This window comes from Erinaceus europaeus, chromosome 1, assembly GCF_950295315.1.
Source record: "Erinaceus europaeus chromosome 1, mEriEur2.1, whole genome shotgun sequence".
Lineage (NCBI taxonomy): Eukaryota > Metazoa > Chordata > Mammalia > Eulipotyphla > Erinaceidae > Erinaceus > Erinaceus europaeus.
In genome coordinates, this window is record NC_080162.1 from 168676565 (window position 1) to 168694092 (window position 17528).

At 38.9% G+C, this 17528-nt stretch overlaps 1 protein-coding gene across 1 annotated transcript in view; it reads left to right on the forward strand.

Moving 5' to 3' along the window:
• CNGB3 (cyclic nucleotide gated channel subunit beta 3) overlaps window positions 1-17528 on the forward strand; it is a 194714-nt gene that overhangs the window by 77783 nt on the left and 99403 nt on the right. Inside the window, exon 9 of the mRNA XM_007517351.1 lies at window positions 518-726. Coding sequence (XP_007517413.1) covers window positions 518-726 — 209 coding nt within the window. The remainder of the gene's footprint in view (window positions 1-517; window positions 727-17528) is intronic.

Genomic DNA, 17528 nt, shown 5'->3' on the forward strand with positions numbered 1-17528 from the left:
TGCATGAAGTATTTATCTCTTTCAACAGCTTCACAACCATTAATTATTCTAGTTTAGCAAATCTATATCCAGTCTAAAGAACATATCAATATGCAAAGGAACATGAAGGGAATTAGCCTGGAAGGGCTAATTCTTTGCCTTCTTCCCATTTCAGTCAATACCATTTCAGACAGAATGTGGCCTTTAATCCATCTCTTCCAGTGATCTTAGGGAAAAGGCGTATGACAGAAATATCCTACAGTTCCCCCTGATTTTTCTTAACTGGACCCAAGTAGTACAGTCATCTCTAGGGAAAGAATCACTTCTCTAGTGAACACTCTCCACTTCAGGAGAGTTGACATTCCTATCACTTGAAATGCCAAATACCTCTTGCTCAAGAGGTAGAATTGTGCTGAATGTTTACTAGAGCCTCTTGTAGCAATTTGCTGAGTGTTCTAACTTTACCAGACTAAGATGGATAATTATCTTAATGACTGTTACATGCCACTAGGTTTACTTTTAATTGCTGCTTTTCTAGATCGGCTCTATCTCCTATGGCTCTTGCTTGTCACCATTACCTATAACTGGAACTGTTGGCTTATACCACTGCGCCTCGTCTTTCCATATCAAACACCAGACAACACACGCTACTGGATTATTACAGACATCATATGTGATGCCATCTACCTTTGCGACATGCTACTTATCCAGCCCAGACTCCAGTTTGTAAGAGGGGGAGACATAATAGTAAGTGCGATTCAGAAGGATATACTGATAAATGAATATGAGATTGAATTACAAAATGTATAAATTAATAATATTTTATTTGCTGTTTGACTGTAAACATGCGTCTTTAACCATTAGAAACAACTAGAAAGAATGAGAGAAAGAAAGAAAGAAAGAAAGAAAGAAAGAAAGAAAGAAAGAAAAAGAAAGAAAGAGAAAGATGTAGAAAAGGGCCGGAAATATAGCAAAACAGTTATGCAAAACTCTTCATACCTGAGGTTCTGAGGTTCCTGGTCTCTCTCTGTATCTCTCTCAATAAAATGAAGAAAATGTTAAAAAATAGAAATAATAATAATATCAGTAATAATGGCAGCAATATGATGCAGACCATGCATTTTACTGTGCCTCCATTTCCTCATCCTAAAAACAGAAATGCTTGTCTTTGCTCAGGCTGCCTGCAGTCAATCGAGGGGATAGTTAATAGGCCTATTTTAGGTATATTCTAAAGGACCCATGACTATAATAGTGTTGTTTTGTTTTGTTTTGTTTTGTTTTGAGCCTGACATCTGATATGCAGGTGGATCCAAGTTATTGTCTGGGGAGATGATGTCATGACTGGAAAAAGGACCAGAAAGCTGGATCAGGGAAGAGAATAGCTCCCAAATATGGGAAAGGTGTATAAATATTGTTGACTGTAAACCCCATCGATTTGATGTGATCTGGAGCCCATATTCAGTTTAGGAACCTATGTGACTTCTGCATCCCTGTAGATCTGAGCTCACATTATGTGGTCATGAGTAGGAACGTTCTAAGATGACCCAATTTCAGAACCCATCTTCCTCAGGTGGAAGATGAGTATGTTGTCCAGCCTCTCTTCGGAGGATGGAACATTCTCTACCATGATTGATCCATGTTGAGGGCAAGGTCCTATGGGGGCCTACAGAGGGGTCTATTGTGTTGTTCCTCATAGAGATGACCAATAACAATGGGTAGAGGGATTTATTCAAGGTATAGGCCCATCTTGTCTGTTTAGGAATCTCAGGACTCCCCAAATAGGGCCCCAGCTTACGGGGTGGCCTGATAGTGACTAAAGAGTCATCATCAAAATATGCCAGTCACTTGTTCTTGTTCAGCTTTTATAGTCCTTATTTTGATACAGTTAGCTTTGGAGTGACTAAGGAAAGTGAATTGGTAGCTGAGGAGGTTATCTACTTCTAAGTAGACACTACTTCATTAGGAACTTTATGGTATCTTTTTAGGTCTTTCTACTTGCTTGCTGCATATACTGATAAACTGCAGACTATTGTGCATTTTGCCCTAAATCATGGGTACATGTGAGCATATGCCCTATCTCATGAAACCTGGTCTATATCTAGGTTTTGGACTTGTTAGGAAGTTAACCACCTAGAATGGAATTAGAGAATCCTTTGAAAGGAAAGGTCTCACCTGAGTAATGAGGCTGAAGGGCTGACATTCCATCCATGCCTGATATCTCTGGACACAGTCTGAAGTGAAGATTGCTGAGGTGGTACTCGTTACATTGATTAGGTTGAGATCAGCAAATACAATATCATTTGATATGAATTGAAAGAAGCATGCAGGAAAGTGAGCCCCTCCCTAGAAGTTCCAGGACTGGGCTCTGTAGAGGAAGCGGGAGGTTCCTGCTGTCTTAGGGTAAAGAAGACTATAGATAGTTATTGCTGTAATCAAATTATTTGGGAGTTGGGTTAACATTAAAAATTCGTTTGTTAGGATTTGCTGTATCATACACAACATCACTGTAATTTATGTACTTTGACATTATTTGTATATAGTTGTGTCTTATAGAGTAATGGCACCAGTTGCTTCTGTCCTCTCTGGTCTAAACTTTTTAGAGAAGTAACATTTAAAAGACTCAGCCTATGGTCTGTGCATTAAAAAGTTTGAGACATTCAATCAATTTTTCCTCACTCATATTAATTAGATTTATATGACTGCAAGCTAATAAGAATGTACATAAACACCATTCCCACCACCAAAAGATGGTGTCCCATCCCATCCTCCCCCACCCCTCCGCCTCCTCAGTAAAGCCAGACATCCACCCTCACCCTCAAACCAGATATTTTTACTTTGATGCCCTGCTTTACACTCAGTCAAATTCTGCTTTGAGTTTCCCTTTCTGTTCTTTTTTCTCAACTTCTGTTGATGAGTGGGATCATCCCATACTCATCTTTTTCTTTGTGACTTAGCTCACTTGACATAATTCCTTCTAGCTCCATCCAAGATTGGTCAGAGAAGGTGGGCTAATTGTTCTTAATAGCTGCATAATATTCCATTGTGTATATATACCACAGCTTTCTTAGCCATTCATATGCTTTTCGGCACCTGGGTTGATTCCAGGTTTTCCAAATTGTGCTGCTATGAACATAAGTGTACATATATTATTTTGGTTGGGTATTATGGAGTCCTTGGGCTATATCCCTTGGAGAGAAATTACTGGGTCATATGGGAGGTCTATGTCTAGCCTTGTAAGTGTTCTCCAGACTGCTCTCCACAGAGGTTGGACCAATTTTCATTACTACCAGCAGTGCAAAAGGGTACCTTTGTTCCCACATCTTCTCCAGCATTTGTTGTTGCTATCCTTTATGATATATGCCATTCTCACAGGGGTGACGTGGTATCTCAATGTTTTCCTTTTTTGCATTTCTCTGACAATCAGTGACTTAGAGCAATTTTTCTAGTGTTTTTTAGCCTTTTGTATCTCTTCTGTAGTGAATTTCCTCTTCATATCCTCTGACCCTCTGCCCATTTTTGGATGGGGTCATTTGCTTTTTTATTGCTAAATTCGCTGAGCTCTTCGTATATTTTAGCAGGCTCGCTTTGGATCCGCCCACCCATCTCCCAGGCCATTGGGAGACAGAGGTCAAAAGTGGACCCCAGGGGTCCTCAGGCAGCTCAGCGAGGGCAACATGCGCAGAGAGACAAGACAGTCATCTCTGGGAAAAGCCTCAGAGGGCAATTCATTTATTGAAAGAGAAAGCAATACCCATTGCCCAGGTAGAAGGTCAAGGTAATCATTAACTCAAGCACAGAGCAACACAATGCATAGCCGCATGTTGACCTATAAACTATTTGATCACAAATGAAGAATTACCACACAGGTTTGATCACAAGCTTCACAATGCATATTTCCCTGGGGGTAAATTACAGGCACCTCAGAGTAAATTAAGGCACTTCAGAGGAAGAGGGAAGAGGATGGGGCAGTTGACCAAGAACATATGTGGTGACTTTCAAGTTAGGCCACAAACACAATGTACATTCATGGCTTTTATTTTTGTTTGTTTGGGTTTTTTTTTAAATATTTGTTTATTTATTCCCATTTGTTGCCCTTCTTGTTTTATTGTTGTAGCTATTATTGATGTTGTCGTTGTTGGATAGGACAGAGAGAAATAGAGAGAGGAGGGGAAGTCAGAGAGGGGGAGAGAAAGATAGACACCTGCAGACCTGCTCCACCACTTGTGAAGTGACTCCCCTACAGGTGGGGAGCCAGAACTCAAACTAGGTTCCCTACATGGGTCCTTGCACTTTGCCCCATGTTCACTTACCCCACTGTGCTACCACCCGACTCCCATGTATTTAAGGGGAGAGATAAGGCATGTGCAGAAAGGTAGCCTCCATTCCAGAGAAGCCATCCATTATTAGTTCAGAGGTCAGGGGGACCTGCCCTCCTCTCACCCTAAAAGGGAGTGTTGGGAGTTAACCTGCTTGGACCTCATGGAAACAATAGCCTGGACTTTCCAGGACAATGGGCCCCATTCTCCAACAATTTTGGTTACGAGTCTCTTGTCTGCTACATGGCATGGGAAGATCTTCTCCCATTCTGTAATGGATCTCTTTGTTTGTGTGATGGTTTCTTTGGCTATTCAGAAGCTTTTCAATATGATGTAGTCCCACTGGTTTCTTTCTGCTTTAGTCTTCCTTGCTGTTGGGTTTGTTTCATCAAAGATGTCCTTGATATTTAGGTGGGAAAGTGTTCCACCAATGTTTTCCTCTAAGTATTTGATAGTCTCTGGTCTAACATCCAGGTTCTTGATCCATTTGGAGTTGACTTTTGTTTCTGGTGAGGTAAGGTGGTTCAGTTTCCTTCTTCTACATGTTTCAACCCAGTTTTCCCAGCACCATTTATTGAAGAGAGCCTCCTTCCTCTATTTAATACTTTGGGCACCCTTATCAAAAATTAGATGTCCATAGGTGTGGGGGCTCAGTTCTGGACTTTCAGGTCTGTTCCACTGGTCTGTGTGCCTATTTTTGTTCCAGTATCAGTCTTTTTTGATGATGATGACCTTATAATATAGTTTGAGATCTGGGAGTGTGAAGCCTCCATTTCTATTTCTTTTCCTCAGAATAGTTTTAGCAATTCTATCTATTTTCTGGTTCCAGGTAAATGATTGTAATTTGTGCTCTATCCTCTAAAGAAGCTTGGTGGAACTATGATGGGTACTGCATTAAATTTGTATATGGCTCTGGGGATAATATTCATTTTGATGATAATAAATCTTCCAATCCATGAGCATGGGATGTCTTCCCATTTATTGATATCATTTTCTATTTCTTTGAATTCTTTGAATTCATAGTTTTCAGTATACAAGTCTTTCACTACTTTAGTCAGGTTTATTCCTAGGTATTTTATTGATTTTGCTGCAACAGTGAGTGGGAGTGCTTTCTAGATATCCTCTTCTTCAGATTTAGCGTTTGCATAAAGAAATGCCACTGATTTTTGTACATTGATTTTGTAGCCTGACACCTTGCTATATTGCCTAATAACTTCCAGTAGCTTTCTGCTGAATTCTTCAGGTGTTTCTATGTATACTATCATATCATCTGCAAATAGTGAGAGCTTGACTTCTTCCTTTCCAATATGTATTGCTTTGATTTCTTTATCTTTCCTGATTGCTAAGGCAAAAACTTCCAATATTGTGTTGAAGAGTAATGGTGATAATGGACAGTCCTGTCTAGTCCCCAATCTGATGGGGAATGCTTTCAGCTTCTCTCCATTGAGTATGATACTGGCTGTAGGTTTGCTGTGTATATACAGACTCCACTATCTTGAGAAATTTCTCATCTATTCCTATTTTTTTAGTGTTTTGAGAATGAATAGGTATTGGATTATGGTCGTGATGAAAAATATTTTTGATATACTGCTGTATCCAATTGGCCAGGATCTTGTTCAATATTGTGGCATCAATGTTCAGAGATAATGGTCTGTAGTTTTCCTTTTTTGTTATGTCCCTATCTGCTTTTGGTATCAGGGTGATGTTGGCTTCACAGAAGGTGGAAGAGAGTGTTCCTGTTACTTCGATCTTGTGGAAAAGCTTTAGAAGTATTGGTATTAACTGTTTCCTGAAGATTTTGTAGAATTCATTTATAAAGCCATCTGGTCCAGGACTTTTGTTGTTGGGAAGACTTTTAATAACTGTTTCAATTTCCTTGTCTGTGATTGATGCATTTAGGTTATTTAGTTCTTCCTGGTTCAGTTTTGAAAAGGCATATGTTTCTAGGAATTTTTTCCATTTCTTCCAGATTCTTTTTTTTTTTTAATTTTTTATTTAAGAAAGGATTAGTGAACAAAAGCATAAGGTAGGAGTGGTACAACTCCACACAATTCCTAACACCCAATCCCCATAACCCACCCCCTCCCATAGTAGCTTTCCCATTCTCTATCCCTCTGGGAGCATGGACCCAGGGTCGTTGAGGGTTGCAGAAGGTAGAAGGTCTGGCTTCTGTAATTGCTTCCCCGCTGAACATGGGAGTTGACTGGTCGGTCCATACCCCCAGTCTGCCTCTCTCTTTTCCTAGTAGGGTGTGACTCTGGGGAAGCTGAGCTCCAGGACACATTGGTGGGGTCTTCAATCCACGGAAGCCTAGCCAGCATCCTGGTGGCATCTGGAACCTGGTGACTGAAAAGAGAGTTAACATATGAAGCCAAACAAATTGTTGAGCAATCATGGATCCCAAGCTTGGAGTAGTGGAGAGGAAGTGTTAGGGAGGTACTCACTGCAAACTCTAGTGTACTTCTGCTTTCAGGTATATATTTTGCACTAGTTTATGGATACGTGTGCACATAAGCTCTCTCTCACAGAAACTGGTGTATATCTAGGTTATGGGACTTTGTTAGAAAGTGAACTACCTGAGATGAAATTAGAGTGTACTATTAAAGGAAAGGTCTCACCCGAGGAATGAAGCTGAAGGGTTGTCATTCCACACGTGAAGTCTCTGGATACATTCTGAGGTGAAGCATGTTGAGGTAGCAATCGTTGCTTTGGTTAGGTTGTGATCGGCAGATGCAATGTTATTTGGTTTGGATTGGGAGATGCATACGGGAAAGTGGGCCCTATCCAAGGGTTCCAGGACTGGGGGAAGTAGGGGCTCTATAGTGAAGATGTGAGGTTCCTGCTGTCTTAGGGTTCAAAAAGACAATCAATAGTTAATATTATCATCACATTATTTGTTAATTGGGTTAACCCTGAAAAGTCCCTTTGTTATGGTTTGCTGGACAGTACCCAGTATCTTGTATATAGCTGTGCTATTGGAAGCTTCTAATCTACTTGGTCTAGGCTTTTGAGAGAGTCTGCATATCAAATACATAGCCTATATATTAAAAAGATTCAGTTTGTCTTTTGAGAAACTTTGAGACATACAATTGATTTCCCCCTCTCATATTAATTAGCTACTGATTTATATGTCTACATTTTGCTAGGAGTGTACATAAACACCATTCCCACCACCAAAGGCCAGATTCTTTAGCTTGGTGTTATATAGTCCTTCGTAATTGGTTTCCCATAATTTTCTGGGTTTCTGTGGTGTCAGTTGTGATATTTCCTCTATCATTTACAATTCTATTTATTTGAGTCTTCTCCCCTTTTTTTAATGAGTCTGGCTAGTGATTTGTCAATTTTGTTTAATTTTTCAAAGAACCAGCATTTAGATTCATTAAACTTTTGTATGGTTCTCTTATTTTCTATGTTATTTATTTCTGCTCTAATTTCTATGATTTCTGGCTTGCCTGATTGGTTGCTTTAGGGTTCCTTTGTTCCTCTTCCTCTAAGTCCTTAAGGTGTGCAGTAAAGTCATTTATTTGAGCTTTTTCTTGTTCTCTAATATGTGCTTGTATGGCTATGAGTTTCCCTCTCAATACTGCTTTAGCTGTGTCCCAACTATTTTGGCAGCTTGTATCTTCACTTTCATTTGTTTCCAGGAACATTTGAATTTCTTCCTTGAGTGCCTCTTTGACCCAGTGGTTCTTAAGAAGCAAGTTGTTGAGTTTCCAAATTATGTGACTTTTAGTAACTTTCTTTTTGTTGTTGAATGTTAGCTTTACTCCACTGTGTTCTGAGAAAATACTTGGGATGATTTCAATGCTCTTGAATTTATTGATACTGCTTTTGTGGCATAACATGTGGTCTATCCTTGAGGATGTGCTGTGTGGATTTGAAAAGAATGTATATTCCAGTTTTTTGGGTTGAAGAACTCTGAAAATGTCCAGGAGGTCCAGCCTGTCCATCTGCATGAGGCACAAAGCACAAGGACTGGCAGAAGGCTCCCAGTTCGAGCCCCCAGCTCCCCACCTGCAGGGGAGTTGCTTCACAAGCAGTGAAGCAGGTCTACAGTTGTCTTTCTCTCCTCCTCTCTGTCTTCCCATCCTCTCTCTATTTCTCTCTGTCCTATGCAACAACAACAATAGCTACAACAATAAAACAAGGGCAACAAAATGGAATATATATATATATATATATATATACATATATATATATATATATATGTATATATATATATATATATAGGAAAGGAGAAATAGAGACACAGAGAGAGTCCACGCTGAGTGAGATTTTATCCACAAAATAAATCACAAACGAGTGTCAGTGAATTCATAAAGCAAAAGAAGGAAGAAGAAGGTAAAAAAAAAAAAAAAAAAAAGAGCAGTGAAAGGAAAGAGATTTTTTTTAAATTACCTAGCAGGAGAGAATAATCAGGGTGGAGGGAAGGAAGGGAGAGAAACAAATTCCTCCCACAATGGATAGCACACCCAGTCACTTATCAATGGAATAAACAACAACAGTTAATTTTGTTCAGCCTGAGGAACAGGGAAAAGGGACACGTGTACATAATAAAAGTAATAATTAAATCAAATAGAGCATAAAACCCTAAAAGTCAATCTGCATCTTTGACCACTAGAGATTGGCTGCACACAGCCTGGTCCCCTTACTAAACAAAACAATGCAAAGACAGCCAATTATAAGAAATATTAAAAAAAAAAAAAAAAAAAAACTCTCCAGCTAGTCTTTCCAAGGCAGGGCTGGGGCCCTGATTGGCCAGGTATTCTGTCACTCAAATAGAGCTCCAGCCCCCTTCAAAAAGAAAAAGAAAAAGAAAAGGATTAAGAAAAAGGAAAAAAAAAAAAAAAGGCTAGGAATGACACTCCACCCCTGCTGGGCTAGGAATATTGGTAAAGATAGTATCTCCGCAGGAAGCCTCCTAGGAGCAGCTGGCCAGCCTGTGGGGGCTGGTTTTGGGGTGAGGGTTCAGGGTGAATTCATAAATAGCCAAGACAAAGATCTTCATTTCCTTTGTCCTTTTGGCCTCTGTTTGCCAGCCCAAAAGTGAGTTATAGGATTCTTTTTTTGGTGTTATCCTGACCATGCCTTACTCTCCCTTAGCACTGATGGTCAGAAATCCTTCTTTCCCCCAAGAGTCCCAGATTGAAAGCTGCTTTTATCCAGAGCTCACACCAGGTGTTCTCCCCAAGCCACCATCTTGGCTCTGCCCCACTCTCTAGGTTTTTCTATGTATACTATCATGTCATCTGCAAATAGGGAGAGTTTGACTTCTTCTCTTCCAATCTGTATCCCTTTAATTCCTTGCTCCTGCCTGATTGTTATGGCAAGAACTTCAAACTCTATTTTGAACAGTAATGGTGATAGTGGGTGCTGGGCTAGTATTGCAGGTTGGACAGAGGATCCAGGGACTCTTGGCAGTGTGGTAAGACAATTCTTTAGTGTTGTGGGGCCCCAGAGTCGGGCTGAGCATAGTGGATTAGGCCACGTGGTGCCAAACCACAATGGCCTAACGCCACTATGCCAGCCCTTCTCCAGGTCGGGACGTGGGGGAGAAAAGAGAGTAAAACCAGGAACAGAAGTGGTTTTATGGGATAATACCAGAAGTGGCAAGTTGGAAACGGAAATGGCTAGGAAAAGGGGTGGAGAGAGGCAAAAGGCATGCTGGGAAGGTGAAAGTGTCCTTAGCAACTGTTGTGATGGTTTTAACTGGTGGGAATTAGCAATACCCTGAGGGGATAACATGGTGGGGAGACCTTTAGTCATTTCTAAGACAAAGAGAAGATTAGTATGTAAATAATAATACTTGCATGGAAATATGGTGGTTTGTGGGCCCTGCCAATGTTCAACCACATCTGCACAATTTCCCAACAAGTGAGCAGCCCTGTCTAGTACCTGATCTGAGGGGAAATGCTTCCAGTTTTTCACCATTGAGTATGATGTTGCCTGTAGATTTGTTTTTTATAGACTCCACTATCTTGAGGAATTATCCATATATTCCCATTTTTGTAATGTTTTAACCATAAAGAGATGTTGTATTTTGTCAAAGGCTTTCTCTGGATCTATTGATATAACCATGTGGTTTTTGATTTTGCTTTTATTGATGTGATGGATCACGTTGATTGATTTATGTATATGAAACCAACCTTACATCCCTGGGATAAACCCCACTTGGTCATGATGATCAATCTTTTTAACTTACTGCTATATCTGGCTGGCTAGAATTTTGTTCAATATCTTAGCATCTGTGTTCATCAAAGATATTGGTTTGTAGTTTTCTTTTTTGGTTGTGTCCCTGTCTGCTTTTTGTATGAGAGTGATGTTGGCTTCATAGAAGCTAGAAGGGAGTATTCCAGTCTCTTCAATCTTCTGGAAGACTTTTAAAAGTAGAGGTGTTAGTTCTTCCTTGAACGTTTTGTAGAATTCATTTGTATAACCATCTGGTACAGAACTTTTATTCTTGGGAAGTATTTTGATAACTATTTCAATTTCTTTGGCTGTGGTGGGTCTGTTCATATTACCTAGATACTCGTTATTTAATTTTGGAAGTCCATAGGTATCTAGGAACTCATCCATTTCTTCCAGTTTCTCTGGCTTGGTGGCATATAGTTCTTCATAGAAGCCTTGCATGACGTGTTAGTTTCTGCAGTGTCTGTTGTGATATCTCCTCTTTCATTTACAATCCGATTTATTTGGGTCTTCTCCCTTTTATGTTTTGTGAGTTTGGTTAAAGGTTTGTCAATTTTGTTCACTCTTTTGAAGAACCAACATTTGCTTTCATTGATCTTTTGTATGGTTTTCTTATTTTCAATGTTATTGATTTCTGCCCTAACTTTAGTTATTTCTGTCCTTCTGGTTGCTTTAGGGTTCCTTTTTTATTCTTCTTCCAGGTCTTTAAGATATGCAATCAGGTTGTTTGTGCTTTTTCTTGTTTCCTAATGTGTGCTTGTATGGATATCAACCTCCTTCTCAAAAGTACCACAGCTGTGTCCTAAATATTTTGTGTCTTCATTTTCATTGAGCTCTAGAAAAATTTTGATTTCTTCCTTTATTTTCTCTTTGACCCAGTAGTAGTTAAGTAGTGTATTGTTGAGCTTCTACATTTTGGGACTATTACTAAACTTTTGTTGATTGTTAACTATTATTTTAATTCCACTGTGGTCAGAGAAGATGCTGGGGATGATTACAATGCTGTTGAAGTAGTTGATACTGTCTTTGTGGCCTACCATATGGTCTATTCTTGAGAGTGACCCATGTGGACTTGAGTAGAATGTTTATTCTAATTTCTTGGGGTGAATAGCTCTGAAAATGTCTAATAGTTCTAGTTTATCTCTTTAGCTCCCTCATGTCTTTATTGATTTTCTGCCTGGATGATCTGTCAAGTTGAGAGAGTGGGGTGTTGAAGTCCCCTACTATCACTGTGTTGCTGTTTACATATTTCTGTAGCTCTTTCAGTAGATGTTTGATGTATTTAGATGGCTTCTCATTGGGTGCATAGATGTTAAAAATGTTAAGTCCTCTTGGTTGACTGATCCTCTGATCATTAAGTAATGTCCATCCCTATTCTTTTTAAATTTTATTTATTTTAAAGTCTGTCATGTCAGATATGAGAATAGCTGTTTCTGTCATTTTTTGTGGACCATTGGCTTGTATGATAGTTTTCCATCCTTTCACTTTGAGTCTGTATTTGTCTTGTTGAGTTAGGTGGGTTTCCTGTAGACAGCATGTTGTTGGATTGTGTTTTCTGATCCATCTTCCTATTCTGTGCCTTTTAATAGGTGAATTCATGCTATTGACATTTACCAAAACCATAGATTGAAGATATTTTAATGCCATTACTGTAGATTTTTAGAGTTTTCTGATAAATGGCATATTTATGGTGCTCTGACTGTTTATAGGAGACCTTTCAGAACTTCTTTCAGGACAGGATTGTTAATAGTTGATGCTTTCAACTGTGTTTGTCTGAGAAGGCTTTTTACCTCCATCTAGTCTGAATGACAGTCTAGCAGGAAACAGTAGTCTTGGTTGAAAGCCTTTCTCATTGAGCACTCTTCTGGCCTGTAGTGTTTGTGTGGTGTATTGCACCAAAGTAAAAGACTCTGGGGAGGGGGTGGCAGGGAATACAGGTCCTAGAAAAGGATGACAGAGGACCTAGTGGGGGTTGTATTGGTATGTGGAAAACTGAGAAATGTTATGTTTGTACAAACTATTGTATTTACTGTTGACTGCAAAACATTAGTCTCCCAATAAAGAAGTTTTTAGAAAAGAAATTATCTTAATAAATTCCCTTTATTTATTCTCAAATTTGAGAGAATTTTTATAGCCATTCTTAACAAAAGCATGAGGCTGTCACAAGCACATACTCAAATCTTAACAGCACTAATCTGTCACCCCCACCTTCAATTAGCTAGAAACTTGTTCTGTTTTGCTTGTTTTGTTTTATCAGTGATTTAATATTGATATACAAAAGTACATGTCAACAGGGGTATAATTCTATACCATCTCATTGGAGTTCTGAATCCCCAGTCCCTCTATTGCAAGTCACAGCAGTTTTCCCAAGGTTACAGACATGGGTTAACTATCATCTCTGCAGCTATCTGTCTACATTTGTACATAGTTACCCCCGTTTTCTTCCAAGTCCAGCCCTCTCTCCAGTCCTCATAACCCTATTACTACATCCCAATGTCCCTCCCTTTTTCCTCCTCTCTCTCTGTGGTTCCTGTTGGAGCTGGAGTTCAGAGCCCTCTGATCTTCCTGCTATCACTTCTCCCCCACTGGGAGTATGGATCAAGATTATTTTGGGGGTGTAGAACATGGGAGTTGTGGCTTCTGTAATTGCTTCCCCACTGAACATGGGTGTTGGCAGATCAATCCATAACCCCAGCCTGAAACATGTTTTCTTTCAAACTCACGCCCATTATATTTCCTGACAGAATCAGCCAGGGCTACACAGAGTAGGTCCTCCTGTGTCACAAAGAAAAGTATAATGACCAAGTGTGTGGCACCATGAGTTCATATATGCTTTTTCTGAAAAGAAAAATAGGTTACTGAAGCTCCTGAATATTTTTTAATTTCCAAAATATTTTCTTTACTTTCTAATATATTGATTTATTTCTAATAGAATAAAATCCATGCTGTTAATTTACAAAAATGAATATTTTAAATTATCAAAAATATAAAGAACTCTTTCTTTTTTTTTAATGTATTACTTGCCGGGAAATGCTTCCTATATTTGAATGTCTTCCTTGAAAATAAATTTAAAAGGTAACAGCTAAAACTGTAACAAACTAAATGAACAAAAAGACCTATTCAAAATATTCCTTATGTGGACTTCAGAGCATTATTTAATTCACCAGCATTATTCCCAGAGCTCACTGGCAGTTTGATGAATGATGATGGTGGTGTACAAATAAGAAGTAAACAACACACACCAAAAAAGAACGCTAATTTCAACCTCCATTAGATGCACAAGAGGGGAGAAAATCAATGTTTGACAAATGGAAAATGACAAAATCAGTAAGGGGAGAGTTTTATTTTCAATTTTCTTAGAGGCCTTTGCATACAATGGAGTGTTACAACCAAGAAAAATACCCAATAAAACACATTCAACAGGCTCTATTTAAAATGCATTATCACAAGCTGCAAATAATAGAGCAGGAACTAATTGCTTTGTTTGTTCAAAATGCATTTAGTGATTCCTTTAATTTAGAATAGGCAGCGTTAGCCTTTGAAATTTGATTACATTTTGGGGAGAGAGTTTTGCAAGTAAGTACCTAACCTGTATGCCTCACTACATTTAGCTACCTATGCTACTTTTGATGTGCACTACCAAGTCATTCACTCACTCATTCATTCATTCATTCATTCATTCAAAAGCATTTATAAAATGCCTATAAACTATGATACTATAAACACAGATCAAGGCTAAATTTTGCTTCTGAAATTCACAAACAGTACTACTTGAAGAAAATCATTTTATTCTTTCACTTGAACAATATTTCATCTTATAAAGTGGTAATTGTAGTATCCATCTTTGAAAAAAATACACTATGTGTGTAAGAGTTTTTAATGGAGCAGAATGAGGCACAAGCCAGAGCACCATTCTCATAAGTGTGGTGCAGGGATTAAAGGGGAACCTCAGGCAGTGGGTTCAGAGTGCTAGCAGCAAGCCCAGTGATAACCCTTGTGACAATTAAAAAACAATAATAAGTCATAAATAAGTAGTGTTTAAATTGTTCAATTAGTCCATTGAATGGAAGTCCACACATGTAATTCCCCCTCTCATTTCCTACCTGTATATGAAGATCTTTTTCTAACCTCATAAGTTTCTTGAAGTAAGGACAATATTCATTTTCCTTACCTCAGATTATACTCAAGATATGTTTGTTTCCTTGTTTTTAATTTCTTTTTAAATAATTTTTAATACTTATTTATTTTCCCTTTTGTTGCCCTTGTTGTTTTTTATTGTTGTTGTAGCTATTATTGTTGTTGTTGATTTCGCCATTGTTAGAACAGAGAGAAATGGAGAGAGGAGGGAAAGACAGAGGGGGGAGAGAAAGATAGACACCTGCAGCCCTGCTTCACCACCTGTGAAGCGACTTCCCTGTAGGTGGAAAGCCAGGGGCTAGAACTGGTATGCTTATGCTGTCCTTGCTCTTTGCACCATGTGCACTTAACCCGTTGCCCTACCGCCTGACTCCCTCAAGATATGTTTGAAAGACTGAATGAATAGTTAGTTCCATCCTTGAATCTTGGTTCAAGGATTTTTTTCCTCCATTGGATAATTATTCAATATCAGTGGCAGTTGTTTCAAATTATATTGTTTCTGAAGCATTTTTTTCATGTGTGAAATTGTGGAGTGTGTATGAGTTATTTATCAGAAACAGCAAATAATAAGTAAATGTAACAATACCTGGGTAGAGCTTTAGCATTTTAAAAATTATCTTTGGGAATAAAAGATTTAAGTGCAATTAGCATATTCCTAAAATAAGTCTCTCCTAAAGAAATGGCTCCTGCATTATGATGAGGCTTAGAAAGTAAGAACTAAATAGGGTGACATTTAAAAAATAAGTGCCTAATTGTTACCGGTAAGCATGTTGATCCTCCTAATGCTAGTAACACCAAATTTATTTAGCGCTCGAAAGAAGAGGGATTTTAAAGTCATTCAATGGCATTTTCACTTAATCTATATAGCAAGTTTTAGTTCTATTTACACTTGCTCAATAAAAAATCATAGATAAACTTGGAGGTAAAGGGATAACTGCTAAAGAGCATTCTTCCAGGTTAGGAGGAGGGGTGATATTTTGACTTAACTTCACATCTGAGATATCTATCAATCACATATAAGCATTGAAGAAGTTAACTGATTTTACATAAGACTGAAATATGAATCAACCTTTATTTCAAAACTTGTAAGCATGTCTACCTGTGACAATTCACAAAATCCTTTTTTTTTTTTGCCTCCAGGGTAATTGGTGGGGCTTGGTGCCTGCACTACAAATCCACTGCTCCTGGAGGCCTTTTTTTTTTTTTTTCATTTTTATTGGATAGAACAGAGAGAGAGTGAGAGAGGAGGAGAAGATAGACACCTGAAAACCTGGAACACTGCTATTGAAGCAACCCCCTGCAAGTGGGGAGCTGGAGGCTCGAAATGGAATCCTTGAGTGGGTCCTTGCGCTGTGTATTATGTGCTCAAGCCAATACACCATCGTCCAACCCTCCACAAAATCTTTAAATGGACATGACATATAGTATACTTCTATAAACTTAGTATGTCTACTTGAATAGGAAAAATGAGAGTTTTGTGACATAAGTCATAAAGTATGAACCCTAATGCTATGAGTCATAAAGAAAGCTATGTGAAGAAGGGGCACCTGGTCCAAATCCTGATGGACAAATTTAAGTTCTCTGCATATCGTTAAGTTACCTGCTACATTTAAGAAACTTCTAGAGGGACATGGTGGTGGTGCATCCTGTTACCACAAACAAGGCACAAGGGTCTGGGTTCAAGCCCCTGTCTACACTAACAGGGGGGAAGCTTTACAAGTGGATAAGGAGTGTTGTAGGTATCTCTATCTCTCTCTCTCTCTCACTCTCTCTCTCTCTAATATTACCCTTCCATCTCAATTTCTCTGTCTCTTTCCAATGATTAAATTAATAAAAAATTTTTTAATTGCTAAACAACAAAAATTAAAAGTACTTAGTGAGGGATGTCTTGCAGCTTTCAAGCAACCACAACAAAATGAGGGAAGGAAGGACAGCATAAGCAAGAATGAATGAGTCCGAATACCATGTTGTTTGTGACATTCTGGATGTGTGATTTAAAAAAGAAAATTGGAATACCAAAGGAGACCACCCAGACCGAAACAAGACAGGACTAGAATGACCACAGGAACCCAGTAAATCAGCTGTGAGTACAAACACGCGTGGCTGGTGACAGAGAGGAGAGAGGGGCCTAAGGAGAGATTAAGTGACTGCTAACAGTTCAACAGTTTGTCAGTGGAGACACCACCTCCAGTCTGCTCCACAACAAGGGGACAGCTGAAGGGAGGAAAGGACTCCCCAGAGACTCACCAAGTGCAACTCTGAGTCTCCATTGCTACTACCCTCAGAATCTGGAGCAGCAATAGGGAGGGACACCAGGGGACAGAGATCTAACCAGGAAACTCAGGAGAAGACCTATACCTTGGTGGCATAGCTGAGGGGCTGTGAAAGTCTCTTTGCATAACCACTGGATTATCTCTGCCACACCCTGCTTTATCTCTTGGTCAGGAGTCAGTGATTAAGCTAAGAAGCCTATTGATAGTTTTAAAGCCCTCAGGCTCCCATAGCCTACAGGGAAGGAAAAAAAAGAGGCTTTTACACCACTGAGCTCCAACTCAGGGATTGAAAAAACTGTTAACTTCCACCACCGTAAACCCTTTAATTAAATTACGTAGACACAAGTCAATCCAGGCAATAGTGATCAATAATTTGAAAAGTACTGATAAAGGGAACTCATAACATAATATATAAAATGGTTAAAACAACAAGAAGAAATCTTGGAGAATCGAACCAGGACAAGAGTCCAGCTAAAAGTCCTCCAGAGGGTGAAGCACAAAACAACGAGTTCAACATCCAAACATTAGCTAAGGAAATAATAACAGGAGTGAGTAAAGAATTTGAAAAAATTGTAATCAGAAATGCAGGAGCAACAAATGAGAATATGGAAGAAAATTCTAATTATCTCATGGT